Source organism: Typopeltis vanoorti, chromosome 3 (genome assembly GCF_054136105.1).
Source record: "Typopeltis vanoorti isolate ZY-2024b chromosome 3, IOZ_Tvanoo_1.0, whole genome shotgun sequence".
Lineage (NCBI taxonomy): Eukaryota > Metazoa > Arthropoda > Arachnida > Uropygi > Thelyphonidae > Typopeltis > Typopeltis vanoorti.
In genome coordinates, this window is record NC_143551.1 from 129,689,584 (window position 1) to 129,715,925 (window position 26,342).

The 26,342-nt window shown below is 35.8% G+C and overlaps 1 protein-coding gene across 1 annotated transcript; it reads right to left on the bottom strand.

The window, feature by feature from the left end:
- Window positions 1-255: 255 nt before the first annotated feature.
- ND-B16.6 (NADH dehydrogenase (ubiquinone) B16.6 subunit) lies at window positions 256-25,978 on the bottom strand. Its single transcript, XM_090416002.1, has 4 exons — window positions 25,811-25,978; window positions 21,059-21,137; window positions 14,611-14,682; window positions 256-576 (listed from the first exon to the last, which is right to left on the bottom strand). The coding sequence occupies exons 1-4, from the start codon at window positions 25,896-25,898 to the stop codon at window positions 366-368; spliced, it is 450 nt and encodes a 149-aa protein (XP_090272128.1). The 5' UTR covers window positions 25,899-25,978; the 3' UTR covers window positions 256-365.
- Window positions 25,979-26,342: the final 364 nt, after the last annotated feature.

Consider the following 26,342-nt stretch of genomic DNA (forward strand, 5'->3'; position numbering starts at 1 on the left):
AAGTAAGCTCTCATTTTATGGTTTATGTTGCCTCACTGACACCTTACCAAAGTAACTGAGCAAAAAGTGGTGTGGAGAGCTATTGCTAGTTAGTGCTTACAGTTTCATCAGAAATTTGTGCAAATATGCCATCCTGGAAAAAAAAAAAAGTATCATATCTTTGATATCTTGAAAGAATCTGAAATATAACAAAAATACACATTATGCCAATTAGGTTACTAGTTTCAATATATAAAAAAAGTCAGAAAAGCATAATGTTATTTAAATTAACTTTATTTATAATTAAGCTCAATATATCAAATGTTACATTCTACACTGTAGACTGCTACATTTAACTATTTAAACTCTCTAAAGCACTAAATAAATTAAGGAGCTAAGAATTTGAAATATGAATATTTATACAAGTCATAGTTAGATGTGTGTGCATAATATTCATCTGCAACTGGGTCAGTAAGTTTATCTGGTGATACTGTTTTATAAACTGGTTCGCCATAATAAGTGCCCACAACCCATCCTGGTACATTTGCCATTAGACGTGCTTCTTCCTCTCTATTCTTTCGAAGCTGGTTCAAAAACCTAGAAAGAGAAAAATTAGTATTAAATTGGTAACTATTCCCAGTGTGCCTACTAATTTTACTATAGTTAAAATCAGTTATCTCAGTACATGAGGCAGGCCAGTTAAAACAAAATGATGCCTTGAATCTCAAATACAGTGATGTACTGGCTTTATCTGCCTGATATTGAGTGAGGGGAAGAGCAAAAAAATACTTTTACTCCCTCATTAGTATTATTAGATAAATTCCATGTTTACTATCTAACATGAAGTGAATTTTCTGCAAATTCTAGCTAGCAAAAATCTCTTGGTGTTATGAAATGTAACATTTTATTATTATTATTTTCAACGTATGTTAGCCCACACGAGATGCCCCAAAACCTATGACAACAGCCCTGTATGTGGGCAAGTGGCTAGAGAGAAAGGGATTTATTTCTTAAAGGGATGAGAGTTGTAAATCATTGCAGAAAATAGTCCCAAAGAATAGTAGTATACAGAATAAAGGAGGATGAGAAGTTGGTTCAACAAGTTTGATGCTCATATGTATATGAGTGTTGACCAGCAGCTTCCCAAGTTCGTACATGATTAAAAGAAAGTGGAGAATTGTAGCCAGTTCAGTTGGGGAAACATCCTCCACTGAATTGAATAGAAAAGACAATGCAGCATCTATGGGAAGCTACTAAGGGGAGTCAGTGAGAGAGCAGTCATCTATTAAGTTACAGTTTAATCTTAATAAATAATCTGCCTAAATGAAATTAATATCAGCCATAATTATTGGACTCATGCTGCAGATGCGATAAATAAGCTGGAATGCAAACATCTCTGAATGTCACTCCGTTTCCTGACATTGTTTTTACTATACAGAGAAATATGTTGGATTATAAGTACTATTAAAATATCAGAAACTATTATCTCCTAAAGTCATATGTTTTTAACATTTTATTTAGCTAAATGCTATCTTTTAATTATTAATGTCATATGAAGTATCATATTATTTTCATGATAACAGGATTTGATGAGAATACAAACAAAAGCTGTTAACTTCGTATTTATCAAGCATAGTTTCTTCCTCTCTCTCAACAGTGGCCACTGAAATAAAATTAACCCTATTTTAGTTTGAAAACAAAAAAAATAAAATAAAAATAAATAATTTGCATACAACTTTTCTTGGGTAGGGTAATATTTCTTCTCTCATGTCTTCTTTAATATATCAGTTCCTTTTTCTATTTCTTTGGAAATGTAAAGATAATTTTAGTTACCTGTTTTTATTTTTGGAAACTCCTTCCTTTTCCTTGATTACAAAGAGTTCATTGCTTTCGAGTTCACAACATTTAACAATAAGTTTGCTACGAATGTATCAAATGAAACTGTCTGTTGCCTTCGAAGAAAACCATATAATTCTTCTTATTCACTTTTATCTACACTCCAACTTAGTTTCCTATAAAATAAATCTATTTGGTAATCTTAGAACTGTTTGTTTCTTCCATAACACTCTTTTCCAACTTTAACTTTAAAGAGCATGTACTTTTCTTTAAACTATATTTCTGTCATAAACTTCCAATTCCAAACCTTTTCTGTTCTAATCAGAAGAGAAGAGGTTTGGAAAGGCTTCTTTATCTCTTTGTCAGATTTGCAATGAAATTCCAATAATATTATTGAACACTTAGCTCACCCATTATAGGCTATTGACTAACAATGAGTTTTTTCTTTTCCCTTAAAAACTACTTGTTTGGAATGGTTTCTGGGATGTTGAAAGTTTATTTTTCACTTGGTCAGACTATAATAAATTTCGTTTAATCCTTTATCCAAGTGTGTGCAAACAAAGTTTGCGCCTGAAAGTATCTTCAGGACTGGGGTAAAGTAGTACAACACCGGGTAACTCCTTGTAAAGGTGGAGCAAGCTGCCAACACTCCTATCTCGGTATCTCCCATAATGCAAAACACATCTCCTTGCGGATATGTATAATGTTATGCATTATCCACAAGGAGATGTGTTTTGCATTATGGGAGATACCGAGATAGGAGTGCTGGCAGCTTGCTCCACCTTTGCAAGGAGTTGCCCGGTGTTGTACCAGTTTACCCCAGTCCTGAAGATACTTTCAGGTGCAAACTTTGTTTGCACACACTTGGATAAAGGATTAAACTAAATTTATTATAGTCTGACCAAGTGAAATATAAACTTTCAACATCTTTCTCTAAATCCAGAGTAATTTAATAAAAAGGTGGCACACTGTTTGGCAGCTCCTATAGGAGGAGATGACCTTGCTAATGCTTCTGCTTGGTATCTCCACTTGAGCCTGGCTCCCACTGAAGAGACCTCAATAAAGCTCGAAACTAGTCTGGGTAGTGGCCCTTCCCTTAATGCATAACATTATACATATCCGCAAGGAGATGTGTTTTGCATTATGGGAGATACTGAGATAGGAGTGTTGGTAGCTTGCTCCACCTTTTCAAGGAGTTGCCCGGTGTTGTACCACTTTACTCCAGTTCTGAAGATACTTTCAGGTGCAAACTTTGTTTGCACACACTTGGATAAAGGATTAAACTAAACGTATTATGGTTTCTGGGATGTTTGTCCTGTTTTAGTCTATTGCTAGTTAGTATATACTGTAACAGGCTAGGAATATTGCATCTTTGACTTGCCCATTATAGGCTGGCAGTGGGTTTTAAAATACTTACTTATTCAGTATGGTTTTGGGATATTTGTGTTTTTCAGGATCATGTTTATTGTAGTCTACTGCTTGGCAGATTAATGGGTTAGGGTGGATAGCAGCATTTGCAAGTGTTCTAGTACTGAACTGCAGTTAGCCAGTTGCCAATCTAGATTGCAAGGAGGACCATTATTGCAGTATCATCTGCATATAGGGACACCATAGTGACAACAGTGCATGGGATATCGGCTGCATAGATAGCAAAGAGAAGTGATAGTAGGGAGCCCTTGGGGATGTCTGCAGTGATGTTGCGTTCAAACAAATCATATAAAAGGTAAAAGTAATGTGGAAGTCATATATTTTCTATATATATATATATATATATATATATATATATATATATATACAAGTAATGAAAAGGTGTATCATCTTATTGTTAAATTGCTCTAGATGAGAGTTAGATGAAAGTTTTTCCCCCTTGGTTATACTATAAATTAAAGATGCCAAGAATCTTGGTTTAATCCATTATCCAAGTCTAAGCCAACAAAATTTGCATGCAAATTATCTTCACACTAGGCTACTTGTATATAGTGGTTAATGACTGTACATCAATTTCCTTATTATCCCTTAAGCAAAAGCATATTAATTATAATTAATAATGCTGTCTGCATTACTTCAATCTCAGTATCTCTTCTGTGTCTGGCTCCCACTGATGAGATACTGAAGGTTGAAGTAATGCAGAAGGCCTTTCCCATAATGCATAGCATTATTCATGCTCAAAAGGGAGTGTGCTTTGCAAAATGAATTACAATGCAAATTGTAATTCATTTCTTGATATTTTTAAAACAGACATCTCGTTGTAAAATCTCGTGAGAAATTAATTTTTTAGGGAATTTTTGCTAAAGATTTTACAATTGTTTTTGTCTGAATTTCTTAAGAAAAAATGTACTTAGTAGGATATAAAAATGTAAAAGAATAATTTGCTGTTAGAATGCACTTGCACTTTAGACTTGTTGTTAAGAGCTTAATAAGAATTAAGCCGGATTAGCACCGAATACCACCGAAATCATACGGTCAAGCAGCCAGTGATGACATCAGTTCTTTCATTGCTTCTGGCTAATCCTAGAATACTCCTATGTATGAGCAAAGGACTGAAAATGAAATAAAAGGCAATACAGCATGTGGTTCAGGGCTTTTTGGTCCTTGGCTCTTCACCTACTGTTTTACGGGATTCCTTCCCGAAATCCAGGAGGTTTGTTTTCCCGCCGTCGCCACCCGATGTTCACCGCTGCCAGCTCGCTCTAGGCTCCCAATAGCTACGGCAGAACCCCAGTGGCGCCCGAAGAAGAAAAGTTCTTGAGGATCGACCGGACAAAGGACGTTCCAGTTCCAATGTGTATAACGGAATGTATGTCGGACTTTCCTCTCGAGATTGTTAGCAAGTAAGCCATTAATTTGTTGTAGTATGTTATGTGTATGTAACTCGAAATCGTAAAGGATTGAGAGAGGTTACTTGTTAACTAGCGGGAAAAGTGAATGTGAAATAACGGAAAATTATGTATTGTTAAGTATGTCTAATTCACAGGTTGATTGTGATAGTGTCTGAATTAGTGTCATTAAGTTTTGAATATATTGGAAGAAAGTTGAATGTAATCCCTCCTGGAATACTTATGTATACTTGTAAGTCAAGTTGTGTCATAGAAGACACTTTTATATCAAGGCAAACCAGGATTTTTCTGATAGTGAAAGCACTATAGTTTCCATTGCTCAGATAGCAAGTAAATTTGTGTGTTAAAGTGCTTTTGATTAAGTTAATCTTTTAAGTGATTAAGTTATTTTCTGCTAGTGAAAGCTATAGTTTCTGTTGCTCAGATAGCAAGAAAATTTAAGTGCTAAAGTGCTTTTGATTAAGTTAATCTTTAATTAACTTTTATGTGCTCTGTATCACATCTTTTAATTTGATAATAAATATGTTTTTGTTTTGTAACTACCTGGTTCTCATTCCTTAGCCAATCCAATGCTATCCCAAAAATATTAACGAGCCTGAGGGAACAGAATATAGTTACGAGCCATGACTTGCATATAAAGAATTTGTATAGAAGTGTTAAATTAATTTTGTCATCTTCTCGCCCTGACTTTCAAACATAAAAAGATCAATTAAGTGGCGCAGTTCATTACGAATAAATAAATTTCTTAAATGACACTGTACGATTGCTCAGGGACTGTTACATTAGATAGACCTATTACACGAGGTCTATCTAACAGCAGAAAAAGTTTAAGTAAGATTGCAGATAAGCAAGCCAGAATAAGATAAAGTTAAGAAAAGACATATATTTTACACCGTTAATATGTTGAAGCCTTCATTTAAATACAAAAAAAACTTTCATCAGTTTTTTACATCAATCAGAACCAAGCGTCAGTTAGATGCAAGCCACAAATTTATTCCAGAAATTCCTTTTTTTTTTTTTTTTTTGTTAGATCCAACACATTTCTGGAATAAACAGAATAATCTAGTCTAAATTATAAAAGTGCAATTACATTAGAAAATCACATAAACCACAATGTTCTGGTTTACTAAAAAATTTTCAACCTAGTTCAGCTATTGGAAGAAAGGCAGAGTCCAACTACATGGATTCTCCAAAGTTGTCAATTATTAACACCTATTTCAGGACTGCATCAGTCTGAACAGGCACATGTTTAGTATAAGAAAATACTGCCACTTGAGTTATTATTTTCCTAATCTCCATGGAGTCATAAAACTCATCATGGGAGAGCAATGCTAAACAACACAGTGTATCATGCCACTCCTTAACCACGCTACCGGCCAAGACGTCTATAGACGTCAAGTTATCATGGATGCGAAGTGCATATTAAAATTGTAATACCATTGATATTACATCAAAATATATGATGGATACTGTTAGATCTTGAATGAGAACCTTTTCATCAAAAGGATCATTCATTAAACATTTAACAAGAATACAATACTGACCAAGAAATACTTGTACTATTAGTGAAGAAAGCAAAATGTAAAATGAGAACATATTTAAATTACCTTAAAGGAAGTAATGAGGAGGAGAATTTTGTCTGTCTAAATAAAAATTTTGTTGTTTAAAAGCATTAGTGATTAAAATATACTTTATGCAAAATGTATGTCAAAATGCTAACATAGGTCACGTGCAAGTTACCTACGATAGCGTAATGCCTGAGGTGAAAATATTCGTGGAAAGTGAATAGAACTCGCGTTCTATGAAAAGAGCGCTCTTCAAGGAGAAGAATTGTAATGTGATAACATGAGGGTGAATAGGAAGGCTTCATGAGAAATTTCTGTAACCAAAAGAGGGCGTGAAGAAGGAGAATAAATGCAGGTTCGCGTGGGTTTCAGCCCGTTTTTTCTGTTCCCGTTCTCGTTCGGAGCTACGATGTTGCCCAGTGGAAGGAAGCTCTACAATGACCGATGGCAGGCCTTTCCCCATTGCTGACTGACTAGTATCAGATGAGCTGTATGCGAGATGACGGCGTCCACCAATTCGGGCCATCAGTAAAGGTTTTTACCGGGATGAGACAGCGGAAGGATCCCTCTGAAAAACGGCCAGGCTAACGACAGTGACCAGCAAGACAAGCATTTGCCCAGCAGAATGCAAAAAAATGTCTATACGTGACAAGCAATGTGACCTCCACGTGGACGTGACTCGCTGAAGCAGAAAGCTATCTAAGGACAAAGGATGGATGAAAGGGACACCAGTAACCTGAAGTGGCAGTGGTAACGTACAGAAATTTCTTGTTCAATTATCAATTAGTATTGGAGGAAAAGAGTGAACGAGAATTTTGTTGGATAGGAAGATGGACAATTACTTAGAGAACTTTTCAGTGATTAATGTGTTTAGTGATTTGTTAGTTCCATTGGACTGGTAGTCTGAAGATTTAAGATTTTGTGCGAGACCTAATTAATGTGGAGGGGCCCAAGTTGAAAATTGAAGTTAGGAATTGTGAACTTGTACTTTGTGCTGTGTGTATTTATTTATTTAACCTATGGATATGAGCTGTGTTCAGTAATTCAGTAATTAGAGTGTTCTTTCATTGTTTGTCAATTGATTTAGTAATGATAATGTGATATGCTTTTGATATGTTTGAACCTATTTGTAAATTCATTAGATTCTTAATAAACACATTTTGCTATGTAAGCCTGAGAATGAGACTAATTTTACCACTCATAAAAGTTTGAACCTATGCATAAGGGGAAGATAAGGGAATTTTAGAGTAATAAGGCCATGACTGCAAGCTAAGATTTCTACAGACGCTTTAAACTTTTAACAAGATTAGGTAGCTTTAGAACTCTGGGATGTTTCTCTGAGGCAAGAATTCTTCTGTCCGTCCTAGAACTCTGACTGGCACAGCTTAAACAAACAGATTTTGTCAGAGTTCGAAAAGGAAACGATCCCAGAGAGAGAGAGAGATAGATTAGAGATCTCACTCTTAGTTGGCATAAAAGGAAATAATAGAAGCATAGTTTATAAGAAAAATCAATGACATAACAATAGGAAGCGTATGAGGATGCATATTTGATCCATAATGGCCGGTAAGGTGGTTAAACTTATCCACTGTCTGCAGTTTTACCATCCCTCATAGGTAATGCACTTCATGCACCCTTATCACTATCTATGCAAAAATACTTCTTATCCTTTTACTACTTCCTAGGATGGCCCTATGTTGTTCCTCCCACTCATTCTACTGTATGAAAAATCTCCCCAGTATCAATTGAAAAATAACCTTTCCACAGGTTATATGTCGCAATATATCATCCCATCAGTTTCTATCCACCAAACTGTAGTTTGCATGCTTTCAGTCTATCCTCATAATTAACACTGTATAGTCCTGATATCATTTTCATTATGTCTCTGCATCCCCTCCAAGGTTATTTCATCTCTTTCAAATCCCAGTGACCATAACTGAGCATAGAAATAGAGATGTAGTCTGATCAAAGCATTATACAATGGGATTACCACCCTTTTATCTGTAGTGGTCAATGGCTTCGAAATTACTGCAGCAATTCTCTGAGTTGTCTTCACAACCTCTGCAACATAACCTCCAAACTTCAATCTATAATCACCCCAAGATCCCTTTCTTCCTCCACATCTTTAAGTGCAACTTCACTAAGTGAGTACAAAGCATCCCATCTATAAATCTCAAATTTCAAAACTTTACATTTATTTGCATGATGTTTTGCCTCTTGCAGAGCCAAAACATCACCACTATTACTAATAAATTCTCCCAAGCTTCATATGATCTGCAAACAACTGAACATCTCCCTGCAGTTTAGTGACAATATCATTGACAAAGACTGAACAGTAATGTTCCAAGTAATGAACTCTGTGGAACTCAACTTGTACTACTCTCTGATACTTCTTCCACATAAACAACTCTGATATCTATCAGAATGTCAGTAACCAATCAGCTAACCTGGTATTCAAACCTACGTTATAATTTAAAAAACAACTTGTCATGTGGCATACTGTCAAATGTCTTTGCAAAATCCCAAAAAATGAGTGCATGCCTTACCCTCATCTACTGCTCCTGTTACTCTATTGTAAAATGCAACCAGATTACTAAAATGAGTGCTTGTTAACAAATCCATGCTAGCTAATTTACCCTCATCAGCCCAATTCAATATATAAGTTTTTATAAATTTTTCCAAAATCTTAACCACAAAAGAAATATAAATTGTCCCATAGTCTGATACCTCCATTCTACCAACAACCCTTATGCAATGGCATTATATTACCCTCCTTCCACTCTCCAGGAACTTGCCCCATTGCAAGGCTTTCATTAAACAGCCAAGTTAATGGCATGATCAGTTCCACAGCACAATTCCCTTAAAACATGTGAAATCCCACCTGGTCTCCTGCCTTACAGATACAGTATACTTAGTGTTCGGAATACATCCGTTTCATTCACTTCTAACACTTCACCCCTCCTTTATCCCTCTACGGAAAAAGCCTGCTTTACAAGGATGAAACACTAATAAACTGATCATTAACTAGCTGAACCATGCTATCTGTCTTGATTACCTGAGTCCCATTTCCATCTAGCAATGTAATCTGTCCACAATCAGTTTTCCTCCTACTGGCCACATAGTGAAAAAATTCCCCAGGATTCTTCTTGGATTGCAGCACTAGTCTCTTCTCATATTCTAATTTTTCTCTCCTTACTACACTAGCCACCCTCCTATCCTGAGCCTTATATTTCTCACGCAACTGTTTCCCCCCCCTCTCTCTCTCTTTATACACCTTCCACAATCTCTTTCATCTGCGATTCCTGTTTAATTTTACTAGTCATCCATTTAACTCCTAATCACTTTATCTTGTTTGCTCGAGGTATACAATTGCCATTGCTGTCAACAATTTTTTTTAAGTACCTCCCATACACTACTGACCTCTCTTCCTTCAAATTCTTTCATTCATTGCACTACTCCAAGCTGGTAGCTATGATAGTTGCCTGCCTTATAATTTCACGTAAATTCCTTCTGCATTGATACACTTCTTAATTATCTGGAAAGAAGTCAATGGACACCATAGTGTGAGGAATAAACAGCCATGGCACCCACCTTAATAAGATGTACGACCTCCTTTCCACAAGTGTACAATAGTAATGAGGTCCTGGACTGTTGTGGAACAGATGTCCCTTGACCTCACCCAATGCTCCAGTTTAACTCATGGATGTTCAATAGGGTAAGATTAGAGATCCATGGAGGCCAGTTAAGCATGGTGGCATTCATGTTCACACACCATGCAGTGCAGCAGTCCTATGACAGAGTGCATTGTCTTTCTGAAAGAGACAATGGTCAGTGCTGTAGAAATGCCACAAAGCACTGCATGGTCAGGAATATTCAAATACCTCTGAGTTAAATTTTTTTGGCACCACAGACAGAGGACAGGGCAAACCAGGAGAAACAAGTTCATACCATCACACACCACTACTTCTGAATTTCAGAGTTGGGGTTACACAATCCGGTAAGAGATTTCACCAGCCATCTGCCACACCCATCAATCCATCTGCTTGGTAGAGGGTGTAATGTAATTCATCAATCCATATCGCAGCTTTCAAAGCTTGCATATCCCAATGTACACACTCTTTGCACTACTAAATTGAAATTAATAAAACAAAACATTTAATGCAGGGTTATATAATATAAACATAAGCATACTTTGGATACGAGATATTACAAAATTAACTCTGTTCGACAACTCATAACATTCACTCAACTCTAGGCATCAAACATTGAAACTTTGAAATCTAATTTCTCCCTAACAAACCAAGATAGTTCTAAAGTTCAATATCACTGAAATTCACAGTAAATAATTTAACAATTGTATTCTCTATCTATCCCTTAGTCAGAAATCACATAGTTCAGTCAAGAGGTAGTTATTGCCTTAAGGGGGGGGGGGGGGGGAGCCTATTAATCTTCTAGCTTCGGCTAATTTCAGCATAAACACCACAGTTAATGTTAGGATTTAACAGGAGGAGTTAATTCTTATAACTTCACTCTAAAATGCTATAAAGTACAACTGTTCTTACCGGAATAAATCCTTGCACATATTATTCATTGAGGTGCACTTAAAACTTTAGTTAACTATCACACTGGAGCTACACATTTCAAAAGTAATTTTCTTTAAAATAACTTAGATTAAAATCATTAATCTCAGCACATCACAAATGCAGACACACTTGCACTAGAAAATTCACTTATTCCTCATATACTACTTTGCAATAGAATCAGCTTTCCACTAATCTTCCTTGGAAGCTCTGGAATTCAACTTTAACTTCAGAATTCCATATCAATATTCTGAGTAGTCAATTTATATCTCGATCCTTCGTAATCTAATTACAGCACTTAATTCCTATTACTACAGCCTTTTACTTAACTTCATGCTGCTAATAAATAATTTCCTCTTCTCTATTGTACTGTTCTGAGTGCCGTTACTGTGCTGAGTGTACCAACTGTCCCTAGTTCCCCAGTTCTAGTGCTGACTGCTCGACTCTCCCTGTTTACTCTCGCTTTCCGTTTATATACCTTCACTCCTTTTTCCCGCCAAAACTTGTTCTCACTGTCTAGCTTATATCAATTCCATCTCACATCCATAACTCACGTGCTACCACGCTTGCGCTTTCTACTTTTAACTCCGTCTCCATGACAACAATTAGAGCAGTACATAAGCATTACATAACATTTTACCTTTACATACAGAAATAAAATAAAAAGGATATTTTTCAATTCAAATAATATACAATTAAATAAGATGAACACAAATTCTTCTACTATTAATATAGGAATAAATAACAATCTGAACATTATTTTTTATACAGAGTTCTTTCCATTATTTATACATATCTTAGATTAAATAATTAAATAAAAAAAACCCTCAAAGGTAATTATATGAATAACAGTTTATAACAAGAGATTTACATTAAATATCTACAAATGTAGCCTTTAATATGGTGGATTATGTTGGATTCTGAAGAGAGTATTAACAATTTTAATTTCTCTTCATTCAGAATCCAACATCACTTACTCTACTGCATATTATGTTTATCCACCTTCCGTATTTACTAGTCGTATGCCTATGAACACTGGAAAATTTATTTGTTAGAATGCGCCATCCAATATATCAATATTCAGCATAAGACTCAATAAAACATCTGGTAGATCTCTCTCTCTCTTACTAGCGTAAAGTCCTTCAACAAAGTTTACATAAACAGTCATGGTTCTTAAGCAATAAAACTGAGCTTTTAATGCTTTAGTTGTTTCCCGCTCACAAGTCCGATTGTTTTTAGAAACAGTGCATTATAAGATAAAGGATCAGGCAACACTCTTTTAACAAATAATTAAAACACATTTATTTATATTAATATGAAATATACATGGATCAAACAACAGGGAGATTGCTTTCTCTACCCATCGAAAAAAATCTTTAACATAAAATTAGAACCCTTTTACTTCAACACTAAATCTCTTTAACTCAAAAACTTATTTACTCTCTGCTTACAAATTCAACTTATTAAACTTGTAGTTTACTTGCAAAGAGGTTAGCTAACTCTCTGCTAAGTTATTTTTACAAATTTGATGTCAACTTCTAACATGCCAATTGACTCTCTTATGGACACTTCTTATTACTATTAAACTAATTCTTAACAGTCCATATATAACATATCTCCTAGATTATAAGAGAAAATGTACAAAAGGATGGAACTTACAGAGGCTGTGTCACACATTCAGTCAAGAGTCTTACACTAAAGTCTTCCTGGCATTCCTTTCATCTGGAGTTTTAGGCTTCCTTCAGGAGTGTCTTGCTTCAGCAGTATCACGTCAGGATATTGACGGGCTTGTGGGCTGCAATCTGCGGTACTCGAATAGCACATGCAAGAGGTTTCATCATACGGGCAAATTCTCCTCTGGATCCTACTTTGGGAATTTCTGGTTCTAACTGTCAATTTCTCTGCTTCAAACTGCTGTCACTTCTGCTACTAATTACTGATGACTGTGCCTCTAACTGCCGACGACTGTAACTGCTGCTGACTGGCTCTCTTCGGTAACAGTGCTTCGCCTTGCTCTCTCGGCAACTGGATCTAGGCTCTCCTCTGTTGGCAACCGGACCTGGACACTCCTCTCTGCCCTCACTGATCTGGTTCCGACTGCCTCTCCTCTGCTGACAACTGGAAGCCCCTTATGATCGGCTCAGTCCCCTTTTTATTTTCCTGTTCTCCGGACCTTGCACTAGGGTCATAACCCAGAAGAATTCGGCATGACTGTTTCATCTTCTTTTAAGTTCAAGCCGCTCTTTGTTCTCCTCTGAGCACGCTCCTTTTTTTTTTTTATCTTGCTGGCCAGCAGAAACTTGTCTGAACCTATTGGCACTCTTAGATACTAACTTTAAAGGTGTTATGCGCAGAACTCGCAAACAACTTTCTCATACCTATAATTGTAAACAACTTTCTTATGCTCTTACACATAGCTATATACAAAGTTCCAATGGCAAAGCATTGCCTTTGTTTTTGACTTTAAAACAGTAAATACAGTCACTTCCCATAGGGTTAACTACATTAATATTTAGCAAAATATAAAGACAAACACAGTTATTTTTACAACATTCTCATGGGACTTGACCTCTGTAAAATTCGATGTAAAGCGCTTTGGTATTTTTAAGCTACATCGAATTTTACACACTGACTTAGGAGTATCGTATTCCTCCAATTTATACTTTCTACAAACACGTGAGTCATTACATGGCACAACGCACCTTGACCATGGGGGGGGGGGAGTGTCTGCTGACTTCTTTCCAAGCAGTGTACATGCCTATTTATCCTTCAAGTCAGGACCTACATGGTTATCCTCACCAATTTGAGGCAAGTATAGCATCTCGTTTAAATACTTTAAAATATCTTCCTTTGAAAAAAAAAAAAAGCAATAGTAACATTGCATCATAATGGCATTCCACTTTCCCTGGTATCATTGTTCTTTTAACATACTATCCTGGCAGAACCATTCACCCAGCTCATCTTGTTTATAACAAAGTATTGCAGAATGGGAAGCAAGGATGACTGAAGATTCACTTCCTTCATTATCATTTCAACTTCTTTCCTGGAAACTTTGGTGCAGTGGGAAAAAAAAAATTTAGAATTGGCTCCCTTTTCAAAAGCCAGACTTGTTGGTCAAGTGGCTAGCATATTCAGTCTCTAGCCAAGAGGCTATGGGTCCAAATTCCAACTGCCCTGCGATTCAAAAAACATAAAACAGCAATGTTTTATAAATCCTCCTTACATAACTAGCTTAGTAACTTGAGTGTTATATCAAATGTTGTCTTTAGTGGATAATTCAGATAGATAAACAGATGTAACAATTCTGTGGATCATAATCATGTGCTAGTTTGGGTGCTACTATTAGTTAGCACTTTGCATTGGATTAGTAATAATTCTAAACTTATTTAAGTTAAGGGATATTACATTCCATATTGTTCCCATATTATTAGGAACTTAAATAAGTTCATGTAGCCGAATTGAAGCCTTTGGCTCTTCATATAATTAATAATAATTCTAAACTTTTAGCATTATTACTAATCCATGATAAATATTCCAAAAACCAATAAAAAATGTATATTAGTATTTTTTTTAAAGCATCATACAACAACAATTTTTGAAATGTAGTGCTTCACAATACAATACAATACATGCATCAAATTAATTTCTCTATCTCTGAAAGCTGTTCGGATCACTGGAAATCCTTTTAGTGATAACCAATGACAATATATTCAAAATAATAATAATAATAATTTATATATCTAAATAATAAATATCTACTGGCTGACAAAGTTAAAAATTGCTTAAAAAATGTATATGAATACTCATACTCACGCACGATCTCTTTCTGCCAATAATACAGGTTCTAAAGCAACGAGTGCCTCAAACTTTTCTCTTTCTAGCCTCCTATAGTAGTATAAATTAGTTATTATTATTATTAGATAAGTCAGTACAGTCTCATTACAGCACGTACCTCACTATAACAAACTATAAGAAAGTCCAAACCAACATCATGATGCTGGTCGTCTAAAAGAAATTCAACATTTATTATATCAAACTATATAAGAAACAAACTAGCTATTTATCAAATTATTTCAGTGGTCCATACAAGTCTGATATAGAGTCAACTGTATTATAGTTTTAAAAAATGCAATTAGGATACTTATTTTGTGCTGACAATCATACACAAGGTGTAACTCTAAAGTTTTGAGATAATTAATATAAAACAACAATTGATAAATATGCCATGCTAATTTTAGGTTAAACTTCAAAGTAGACTGATGCACTTTTTTTTGAGTGTTCAGGCAATTTGCATGCTAAACCTCATTTAGCATTTGAAAATGATAACCTTTAAACAAAATTTTCAACTTAGGGCAAAGAAAATTGGCTGGAGCAAAGTCTAGTGAGTAGGTGGGTAGTGAAGGGTGGTGACTTTTCTACTTGCCAAAAATTCATTCTTTTTAATAGGTGATAATAGGTCTTGATAAAATTCTGCATCAACCTTTTGACCATTAGAGACAAACTCGTGGTGAATAATCCTATGTCGAAAAAGATGAACATCATTTTCACTCAAGATTTATCAAAATGCAGCTTCATGGGTTTTGATGAATTTTTTCCCACCCACATTGCACTGTCATTTCATTGCAGGATCATATACGAAACATCATGTTTTGTCACCTGTAACAATTTTGTTCCAAAAAGATTAATCTTCTTCTGCCATTGACACAAAGCACCTGATTCGGTCTCTGCTCCACTGTGTAAGTTACAGTACATAAAAACCTTTACACATAAAATGTGTTCTAACTCAACAACTGCTAAACACAGGCTACTGATACTTGGTAGCATTATTGAAGGTATGCTACAAATGTTTCATGTGTCAGCCAACAGACGGCACATGCAAAGCTCTTGTGGTAATATTAGTCTCAAAACTTTTGAGCCACACCTTGTATGATTCCTATTTAGAAGTGGGGAAAAAGCAGACAAGAAGAAAAAGTTGCAGTCAAAAAATGTTCAGATTGAAAAAATTAGCAGAGGCATTTGTCTCTGTGCATAAGGCAATTTGATTGTTTTTGAGGAAATGGATTACAACATGGAGAGATTTAATAACATAGACAATGCTGCAATTTCTTGCAACACAGAAATTTATACAGACTGAATTGATGTAATGTTCCTAAATTTCTAAAGAAACCCACTCTTGCTATCATTTCACTCCCTGAAAATGAGCCTAAACTTTCCACAATTGAATCTGGTTTACCCTGCCTATTCCAATGAATCAACCACTTAATAAAGAAGCTGATTTGAAGAATCTCTCCTCTTATTTTTAAGTGTTTCCAGCACATGATTATACTGCAATATAATTACACAGAAGCACTGGAACATTCCTATTTCATTATTTATTATAGTACATGGGCTGTTCAATAAGTAATAAGACTAATTTTACTGTGGAATAAAGAAATGTTGCTGTCTGTATTAACAAACGAGGTTGATAGATGACATATACGGGCCGATGTGCCAGAGTGTCACGTGACTAAACGCAAGTTTGTTTCGGCGCGCCTACGAACCGCGACCAGTTGTCGAAATGGAAGCATCCTTGGAACAGCATTATGCGATTAAATTTTGTGTGCGTTTGCAAAAATCAGCATCAGACACTTTCAACATGATACATGAAGCTTTCCACAATGAAGCAATGTCGAGGGCAAGTGTTTTTCGCTGGCATAAAACTTTTAAGGAAGGAAGGCAAAACGTGGAAGATCTTGAAAGTGAGGGAAGACCTTCAACGTCCATCACAGAGACAATGATCAACACAGCAGCGATTATCATCAAGCACGTCAAAAGGAAGCATCCATTGCTGAAGAATGGCTTCTTATTGCACCACGATAATGCAAGGCCACATATTGCTGGTTGTGTAATGGACATTTGCAGAAACGTCCATTACATAATTCGCAGAAGAACAACACAGATATCCTACCACACCATACAGTCCTGATCTCGCACCGTGCGATTTCTGGCTGTTTCCTCAGCTCAAGAAACCACTAAGAGGCTGCCATTTCGAAAGCAACAAAGCATGTGTAAAAGCTGCGGAGGCGGTTTAGAAAGAACTCTCAATAAATGGACTTTCACATGTGTTTAAGAAGTGGACGCAATGTTGGGACAAATGCATCGCGTCTCACGGTAGTTACTTCGAAAAAGACCATGTAAATGATGACGATTAAAGGTAATCTGTTTTCTGTATAAATATAGTCTTATTACTTATTGAACAGCCTACGTACATTACACAATAATTTTATGTTATAATTTGGACACTATTATTTCAATATAAAAAGAGCAAACTTAATTTAAAATACAAAAAAAGAGACCACCCACAAATTTTAGCATTCAGGCATGTTAACTGACAACACAAGCTTACGGTTTGTATAGTGTGATCTTTTAGACTTACAATGGGATCGTCAGAATGGAATCCTGTCATAAGTCAGGAACTGTGTGTGTGCGTGTGTGTCACCTCCTCCAGGATTATCTTTCTCATTATGACACTCCAGACCAACCAGGCCTATACAACCACTCTTGAATATATTTTGAAAGAAATAACCAGAAAATCTGCATTATCCACAATCCTTTGAATGGTTTATGCACTGTCACCTCCCAAACTGTCTCCAATCTACTATGATGCCTTACAACACTGGAAAAGCACAAAGCCTCATCATACACTAACTGGATCATCCTAGGAAGCAGTGCTCACAGAGCTGTGTTCTCAAAGAGAAACATTAAAAGTCCCATAACTGGCCAACATTTCCTCTTCACTACTTAGAGCTGGGCTGGCATAAGAACTATAGGTGACCTTTTAACCCAAGAACTGGAGTGAAAACCTTTCAAATTTTACTGCTGAAAACCACCAAAACAACAGAGCAATATGAACAAGTTGAAACAGCCATTACAAATGCCTTTTCAGGCAAACATCAGTACACAAGGAATACAAATTTCAATCAGAAATTCCCAAGAGACCACCTTTCAAATCTTGTCCTATGAAACCTCTCTTCTGCTTCTGTCTGCTAATTTCAAGGAAGTATATCACCACTTACTTCAGTACATCCTGAATCACCTTCTGCACCTGCATAAATATCAGAATTCTCAAATTCACCTGCATATCTACAGTCACCTCCCAGTTTTTGATGGGATCTTCCATAGTGTACCAGGACAGATACAGACATGCAGGGGAGGTTGTGGCACATCTTACTAACCCCAACAAAACTCCAAAAATTCCATGTTAGAGCATCAAATCTGTCTGTTCTGCAACACCTCAGGTACTTTGGAGCACACCTGCATGACCTGTCCTGTCAATAAAGGGATCATCACAAATGCACTGGATGCTGAAAGTTTTTTCACTTGGTTAATTATAAATTAAAGATGCCAAGAAATTATATTCTTGGTTTCATCTATTGTCCAAGCATAAGCAAACAAAGTTTGCATGTGAAGTAACTTCATGACTGGGATACTTGTATATAGATGCTAATGACTTCACATCAATTGCCTTAGTATTCCATAATGCAATACAATGCACATCCTTCCAGACATATATAATGCTATACATTATGGGAAGAGCCATTACCCAAACTGGCTTCGACCTCTATTGAGGTCTCATCAGTGGAAGCCAGATCTAGAAGTGAAAGGTTGAATGAATGCAGAAGTCATATTTCCATATACATATGCTCAAAATGTATCACACCTTATTACTGAAATCTCTAATCTAGAGTATTTAAATAATAAGGTGTGACAACTTTTGACTACTGTATATGGAAATATGACATCTTGGTTAAAACCAGGATTAAATGATAATAATAATAATATATATATATATATATATATATATATTCAATAATTTTAATGACTTAAATCACCGAGATAATTAAGAATAAAAGTTTAATAAGGACAAATCTAGTTTCGTTGGTAAGCCAACTTTGTCAGGTGTCAAAGTACAAAAGGTGTGTATACAAAAAAGACCGACAGAAACATCACACACACTAACAACAGAACTATCAAAAACTGCAGTTAAGTTTAAATTGGAGTCTGTAATTCAGTTCTAGCTACACTTATACATGTGATCTTGCGAGAATGCCAGCACTGAACAGCAGAGCTATGCGAATCTGGCAAATTGTAGCTAAGGCTGCTATTCATATGGGTAGAATCAAGGGTGATTTCTTTTGACTCCAGAATATGTCTTTCAGGTTCATTGTAACATTTGAGAATATTAGAAGTTTGATTCCAGTCTATGTGGTGTAAGCAGTCTTCATCAGTCAAAAGAAATCGCCCTCGATTCTACCCACATGAATAGCAGCAACCTTAGCTACAATTTGCCAGATTCACATTGTTCAGTGCTGGCGTTCTCGCGAGATCACATGCATGTGTATAAATTTAGCTAGAACTGAAGTGCAGACTCCAATTTAAACATAACTACGGTTTTTGATAGCTCTGTTGTTGTCAGTGTGTAATGTTTCTGTCAGTCTTTTTTGTATATACCTTTGTACTTTGACACCTGATGAAGTTGGCTTACCAATGAAACTAGTTGTGTCCTTATTAAACTTTTATTCTTAATTATCTCGGTGGTTTAAGTCATTAAAATTATTGAACATGTTCATAAACCAAGTCAATCTGCATACATACAAATAAATATATAAATACACACACACACACACACACAGTAGACACTGCTTAATGTGATCATTTTTGGACAGTTGCTTGTCCCAAAGTGATCACATTCAATAACAATAACCGACTGATAACATTAAGCAAAGGATATAAAAAATTGCATAATTTATTTCATTTTATTGTTATGAACACTAATTTATTGTTATAAACAACTTTTTAAGCAACAACATAAAATTTATTTTAAAAACTTATGTAGTGTTGGCTGTCATGTGTTTGAATATAGTAGTACATGAATAATATTGCTCATAATCATAATGCCTTTAGAAGTTTGTTGCTCTATGTTGCACACCATGACGAAGCATTCATAGAGCTTCTTGTATCTGGGCATTGGTTGGAGGAACTTCTAAAATTTGTTCTTCTACACTTGTATTAGGTTCACTTTCTTCTACTAGTTTAAGGTTCTCATAGGAGGCAACTTGATATATTTTCAACACTGCCATTGTAGCCACCATTGTAGTGACTCTTTTGAAGATTTAAATCTTTTAGTACATTCATTTTTAAACAAATAAGTATGCTCAGGGGTTGCACGAAAATGGAGTCCTGTTTCATCTTTATTGTAAATATCCTCAGGAAAATATTCAGCAATAATTTTTAGCCACTTGGTCTTAATCCACAGATCAGCTGATAAAAAAATCAGCACCATTTTCTTTACCATGAATACACTTGTACACAATATTCTCTCACTTTTTACACCTGTTAAACCATCCATCAGCTGCGGTGAAATTTCCTTTGCTGTTGTTTTTGCAAGTTCTTCTGCTTTTTGACACATCAAAGGCCCATTAATTGAAGCATTCTTTTCACAAACATTACTAAACCAAATTTTCAATGCTGATTCAACTTGCATACCCTTACCAGATTGGGCTCTCTTCCAATCCATGTTCTCATTAGTAAGAGCTGAAGTTTCAATGTTTGATCTGTTATTTTAAGATCTTACACAAGTGGTTGTGAAATATTTAAATGTACAGCCACACTACACTCATTTTGGCCAACTAATCATAGCACTCCAAAATTCTTTGCTTTTCTTGAAAAGATGAATCTTTACATTTTTTACTTGCTTCTACCATAATGCTAAGGGCTGTTTTAATGAGCACTTTCAAATCAAAAACAAAGTCAAATTCACTTACTGAAAAAAGAGCATGAAAATAAACTTGAAAAATCACAATTCGACCCACAAGCATTTGCTTGAAAGATTTAAGATTTTCGGAAGATTAAAAAATGATCAAGATTATAAGAAGATACTCACTTGCATTTGACTGGAAGATATAAAATTTACAGAAGATTAATACAAAAGTCAGATTTCAATCACAAATGTTCTCTGTTCAAATTTTCTCCTGATTAATGCTTAAAGTTCTTAATTCTGAGATGGAAAAGGCAAATATTTGAGAATTTTGATAACAATAACTGGGACTTTGATTATAATAGCTGGATTATTTTTAATTAATTTTAAATGGTGTGTTTGGGACCAACTGATTTTCATAACAATAGCTGATTGATAATATTATCCGCGATGACAATAAGCGGATTCTACTGTATATAAGAGGACTGTGTGCTCAGTAGAAGTGGCTTGCAGACTAAAACGTACCTATTTTGTTTTCTTTGCATATGAGAAATATAAATCCCAACAGCTGTAACAGCTAAAAATCCACCAATTGCAGCATATCCTACAAGAAAAACAAACTATTATAAAAAAAATAAAAAATAAAATTATGTTTAATCATTCTATGTTTATATGTCACAAAGTCATGTTTAAATATTAAAATTATTATTAAGAGATCTCCAGGGAGGCCACATACTACACACACACCAGCTATTATACTTATTCTTTGCTTGCACTCACAACATCCAATGACAATCCATTCCAATCACGCACCACCCTATGAGAGAAAAATCTAGCCCTCACCCTCTTCTTAGCAGCATTCATTCTCAGCTTCCAAAAATGTCCTCTTGTCCTTTCCCCACCCTCCATAAATTGAAAAATTCCATCAGTTGAAATTCTGTATGAGCCTTTCAGAAGTTTGTAAGTCTCAATCATATCACCCCTCTTTCTCCTGTTTCCTAGTGTCTGCAGTCTACAAATTTTCAATCTGTCTTCATAATCAGTGTTCCACAATTCTGATATCATTTTTAATCTTCTCCTTTGCACTCTCTCTCTCACACACACACACACACTCACTCTCTACAATATATCAGAATCACAATGGAAACCAGGAGACCAGACCTGTGCACAATAGTCCAAGTGAAGTCTTATCAAGGCTTTGTAAAGAGGCAAAATTAAATCCATATCTTTACATGTGAATGTTTGTTTCAGCATTACAATTATCTTTTGAGTTATATTTGCAATCTCTGCTACATGGCCCCTGAACTTCAACTTCCTATCTATTAACACTCCAAGATCCCTAGCCTCATCAGTTTCTTCAAGCATAATCCCACCAACATAATACGACATCGGATATCTAATCCTGCCAAAGTGAATGACTTTACATTTACTGACATTGACATCAATTTACCCATGCCCACAATTTTAGCCTATTCAAATCATTCTACAAATACTGCATATGAACAGCATTTCTGATTACCCTTCATATCTTTCCATCATCAGCAAATAGCTGTATGTTGCTTATCAAATCCTTCCCAATATCATTAATGTACAGAGTGAATAACAGTGGACCAAACGCTAATCCTTGTGGCACATCACCAGTTATTTACATATACATATTTTTTTTTATATTAATCTTTGTCCTGTTTATGGGCAGTACTACCCTTACATCACGTCCAGACTAGCTATAGGCCTCAGCCTTTACAAGTGTTTCACCCTATGGCTGTTCGAGTTATCATAGTAGTCATTCTCTGGTGGCAATGCCATGCCACCAGTGTGCCCTGTAGGGCCCTCAAGGAAAGAACTTTTATATCCTTTTGCGTAAGCCCAAGCTGTTTTAAGTCCTTACAACTATCTGCACTCCATATGCCATGTAAAGAGATGGTGGCGCTGGTAAACCTCGGAGTTGCCCCATGCTTCTCCCGTATCATACTAACTAGATCTGGGTTATTTTTATAATAATTTACTTTATTATTATGGCTACAGGCTAATGGGCGCCCTGTTCCCACCACCTGGGCATCAACTACCCAAACGTTACCACCTCTTTTAATCACTAAGTCTGGCTTATGCAAACCTGCGGAGGTCCTATAATGTGGTTCCACTGCAATCTCCCAACCTTTGTTCTTAAAGCAGTTGTTCAGAATGGTGACCATGGCATCATGCCTCCTCATGCGGACCCCATGTGTGCGGAAGCGACACTGGGCTATATGAGACAATGTCTCACTGTAGTGGCAGCCATCCCTACAGTTGGAGTAGTCACTACCCCATTGAGCTGTGCGGGCTCGAGTAGACAGGGTACTGATCCTCGTCGTGATAAGGTCAATATACTCAAACCCAGGGAGGAGTCTGGTGCCATCCCTTACCCAATCATGCTGGGGAGGCACCACATATGACTCTTTTAAAGGAACACCATCTACAGAACAGTGCAACAGAGATGCCCATCTCTTGTGTTCTACGGGTGCTGACTCAATTAAAGTACCTTGATAATGGGACCAGCCTTTAGCCTGCCTAAAGTCTTCTTGTATTAATGGACTATAGAAAGCCTCTCTGCAGATGGGGGAAGAAGATAGTTCTTCCTGTGCGATTCTTGATAGCCACAGGCATGGGATCAGCCATTTAAGTGATGGAATCCCAAGCCCACCATCCTTCACCCTTGCATGGAAATATGCAGTAGGAGTGTCAGGTGGCATTTGGAGCCATGATCTCATGGCTGAATGGATAGCCCTGTCCATTCGGGACAGTACCGAGATATATGTCCTACCAAGCACCAACTTGTGGTAAAAGCAAGGTAGGAGATAGTAGGAAAGGAGAAACAGTCTTTGCTGAGGCTTGAGAGGAGCTTTCCTCAAAGAAGCAATCCCAGCTTCTAAGATAGAAGGGACAGAAGACCTTCCCTTTGGGGTGAACATAATACCGAGGTATCTCCACTCTTCCAGGATGGTCAAAGCATGCAACAGCCTCCCGTGCAGGGAAAACTCTATAGTCTCGACCTTAAGCTTCTTGTCATGACCAGAGGGGACAAGAGCTAAAGAGCAGGACTTCTCTACATTAAAAGAAAGGCCTCAAATAGAGAAGTCAACTGCCCGGTCAAGGAGTCCTGCAAGCCTATCTTAGTAGGCTTGCAGGCTACGAGAATTAAATCTTGCAGACTCGCATCCCCTGTATACTACTTTTTGATATCTGTCAGTCAGCCATCCTCTTATCCGTGCTAATATTCCATAATCCAAACCCATATTCTCCAATTTATGCAACAGTCTGCCATGCTGTATATTATTACACAATTCTGATGAATAATTCTAAACAATAAGAAGGAAAAGTGTACTCTATGAAATATAGAGCTTTCAAATGTTTTCTCATCTTATATTTTAAAATTAACATAAAATTGCATTTAGTTATAAATTACACAATCTATATCAGGCAAAAAATTTATATAAAATAAGAACAATGCAATATAAAATAATAGCAAGTGTAACATAAACTAAGTTTATCAAGTATAGATGATTGAAGGATTTCTTTAGTAAAGAATAAATGAAGGAATTTTTTTGAGTCATTACAGAAGGCAGCTGACAAAAAAAAAATTAAATTAAAACGTGATCTTCATTGCACATCTAAACAATTAAACAATGAAGTAGGAAATGAATACCAGGCATATAGAAATGTTTTGGGAGGAAAATTGAGGAAAAGAGCAAAGCTAATAATAACAGTAAATGGATTTTATCCTGCTCAAAACTAAATGGTGACCACTTCCTGTTTTCTGTGGATTTCTGTTTAGGGAATGGGCTATTTATTACTATGTTCCAGCATAAAGATATTCCAAAAATCCAAATGGAGAGAAGGCAAGAAATAACTGTTACATTATTTCTTGTTAGGATATTTCTTATTTCTGTTATGATACCTTCAGCTGATTCAAAATTTAAATTTCAAATCTAAATTCTAGACATCTAGAATATCTAAAATTTAATATGAAATTTAAATTTAAATTTCATGTTTCAAAGGGAATTTGAAACAAGAAGTGATCACCATTTAGTTTTGAGCAGGATAAAATTCAATATCATAAGGAAAAGTGCATGTTTTCAAAAATAATCGAGAAGCTTTTAGATATGAATTGTAGACTCAAATATATATATATTATTCAGTCTGAAAACAAAAATCAAACCTTGGAGACTCAGTAGCAAACTCCGAAAAAAACATTAACTGATTCAACCAGTGGAAGTATGTCATGAAGTTGTCAGCATGGATAGAAAAGTCATAACTCCAGGGTGGCTCAGGAAGTTAAAGAGGTAGTCATGGAAAAGAAGAAAGCATATCAAAAGTCCTAGCAAGTAAGCAAGATAATGTGCTCATAGAATACAAAGAAATATGAAGAAATCCAAGCATCTAAAACCAGCTAAAGAAAAGAGTGGTAAGAATATAGACGATAATACCAGAAAGATGGCATAATGTTCTGGAGGCTATTGAAAAAGCTCCGAAATGGAAAGAGTTCTATAAAAGGAATCAGAGGTGATAAAGTGACACGAAAACTGAAGATAAAGATATTCTAGATGTCTGGAATCATTAATTTGAAAACAAGATGCATTAGAACAGTGGCAGAATATATTCAGGATAAATGCTATCAAAAGTATAGATTAATATTAGAGGTAAAAATAAGCCATCCTGGTCAAAAAATCAAATCACAGATGACTGGAGTCGATCTCTCATAGTATCCATCTATAAAATTGAAAATATTAGGTCATCCCAAAAGTAATGTCATTTTCAGTATTAAGTTTTGAAAGGATATAAATGATAAATCACTTGTTCATTTAATGAAATATATATTTTCCATTTGAATCAATAACGTGCATATAACTGATTTTTTTTTTTTTTTTTTTTTTTTTTACAAAGTAACAAAATAATAATAAATTGGTACATCTGTCCATTTTGTAAAAAAATGCACATATCTGTAGCCTGGCAGAAGTAATGATTGTAACGCGGCTGGTCTCAACCAATTTTCACTGTCGAGGATCATGCCAGTCTCCTTCTTCCTACACACGGAGACAAACTCGCTTCACAAGCAAATCTTAACATCTGGCATTAATTCAAGTAAGGATTAATTCAATTAAAGGATAAATGATAATCCCTGTATTAAGGATGCCAGAAACCAATAAACAGCTCTCGCAAGCACGTTCCATTTTTTTTTTTTCCACCTTTCCCATTTGTTTCTTCAAACTATAATATGGCACCTATAAGATCCCAAATTACCATTAAGACGTTTAGTCGGGATACGCCGGTAATTAATTGAAGCATAACCCCCAGAAGGAGGCATATCCTGACGGAAATTCTCAGACATCGGCAATCAGAAGTCCATGCTGAAGTAAATCGAAACAGTAACAAATCGTAATACAGTACTGATAATGGCGCAACCTTCTACCAAAATGACGATATGACCCCGATCACAAATATACACTGTAAATCAGATTTTTTTTTTCTTCTTTTGTTGAAAATTCAGCTATCGTGTCAATAGTGATTATTATTTACTAAATGAAAACAATACCTATATTTCGTATTCAAGTTTTTTTTTTTTTTTCACATGCATTTCGTTCTCGAAATGTAAACGTTACGCAGATTAATATCGAAGGTAGATACAGAGCAAGGGCGACCTGTATGATAATATAGGCCAAAGCTAATTATTGACACAGAGCTAGTTAACGAGACCAAAATAAATCCTAAAGAGTTATTTTGCCATGTGGCAAGTAAATGGAGAAATAACTATGTAAGGGTAACTTTAAAAGTG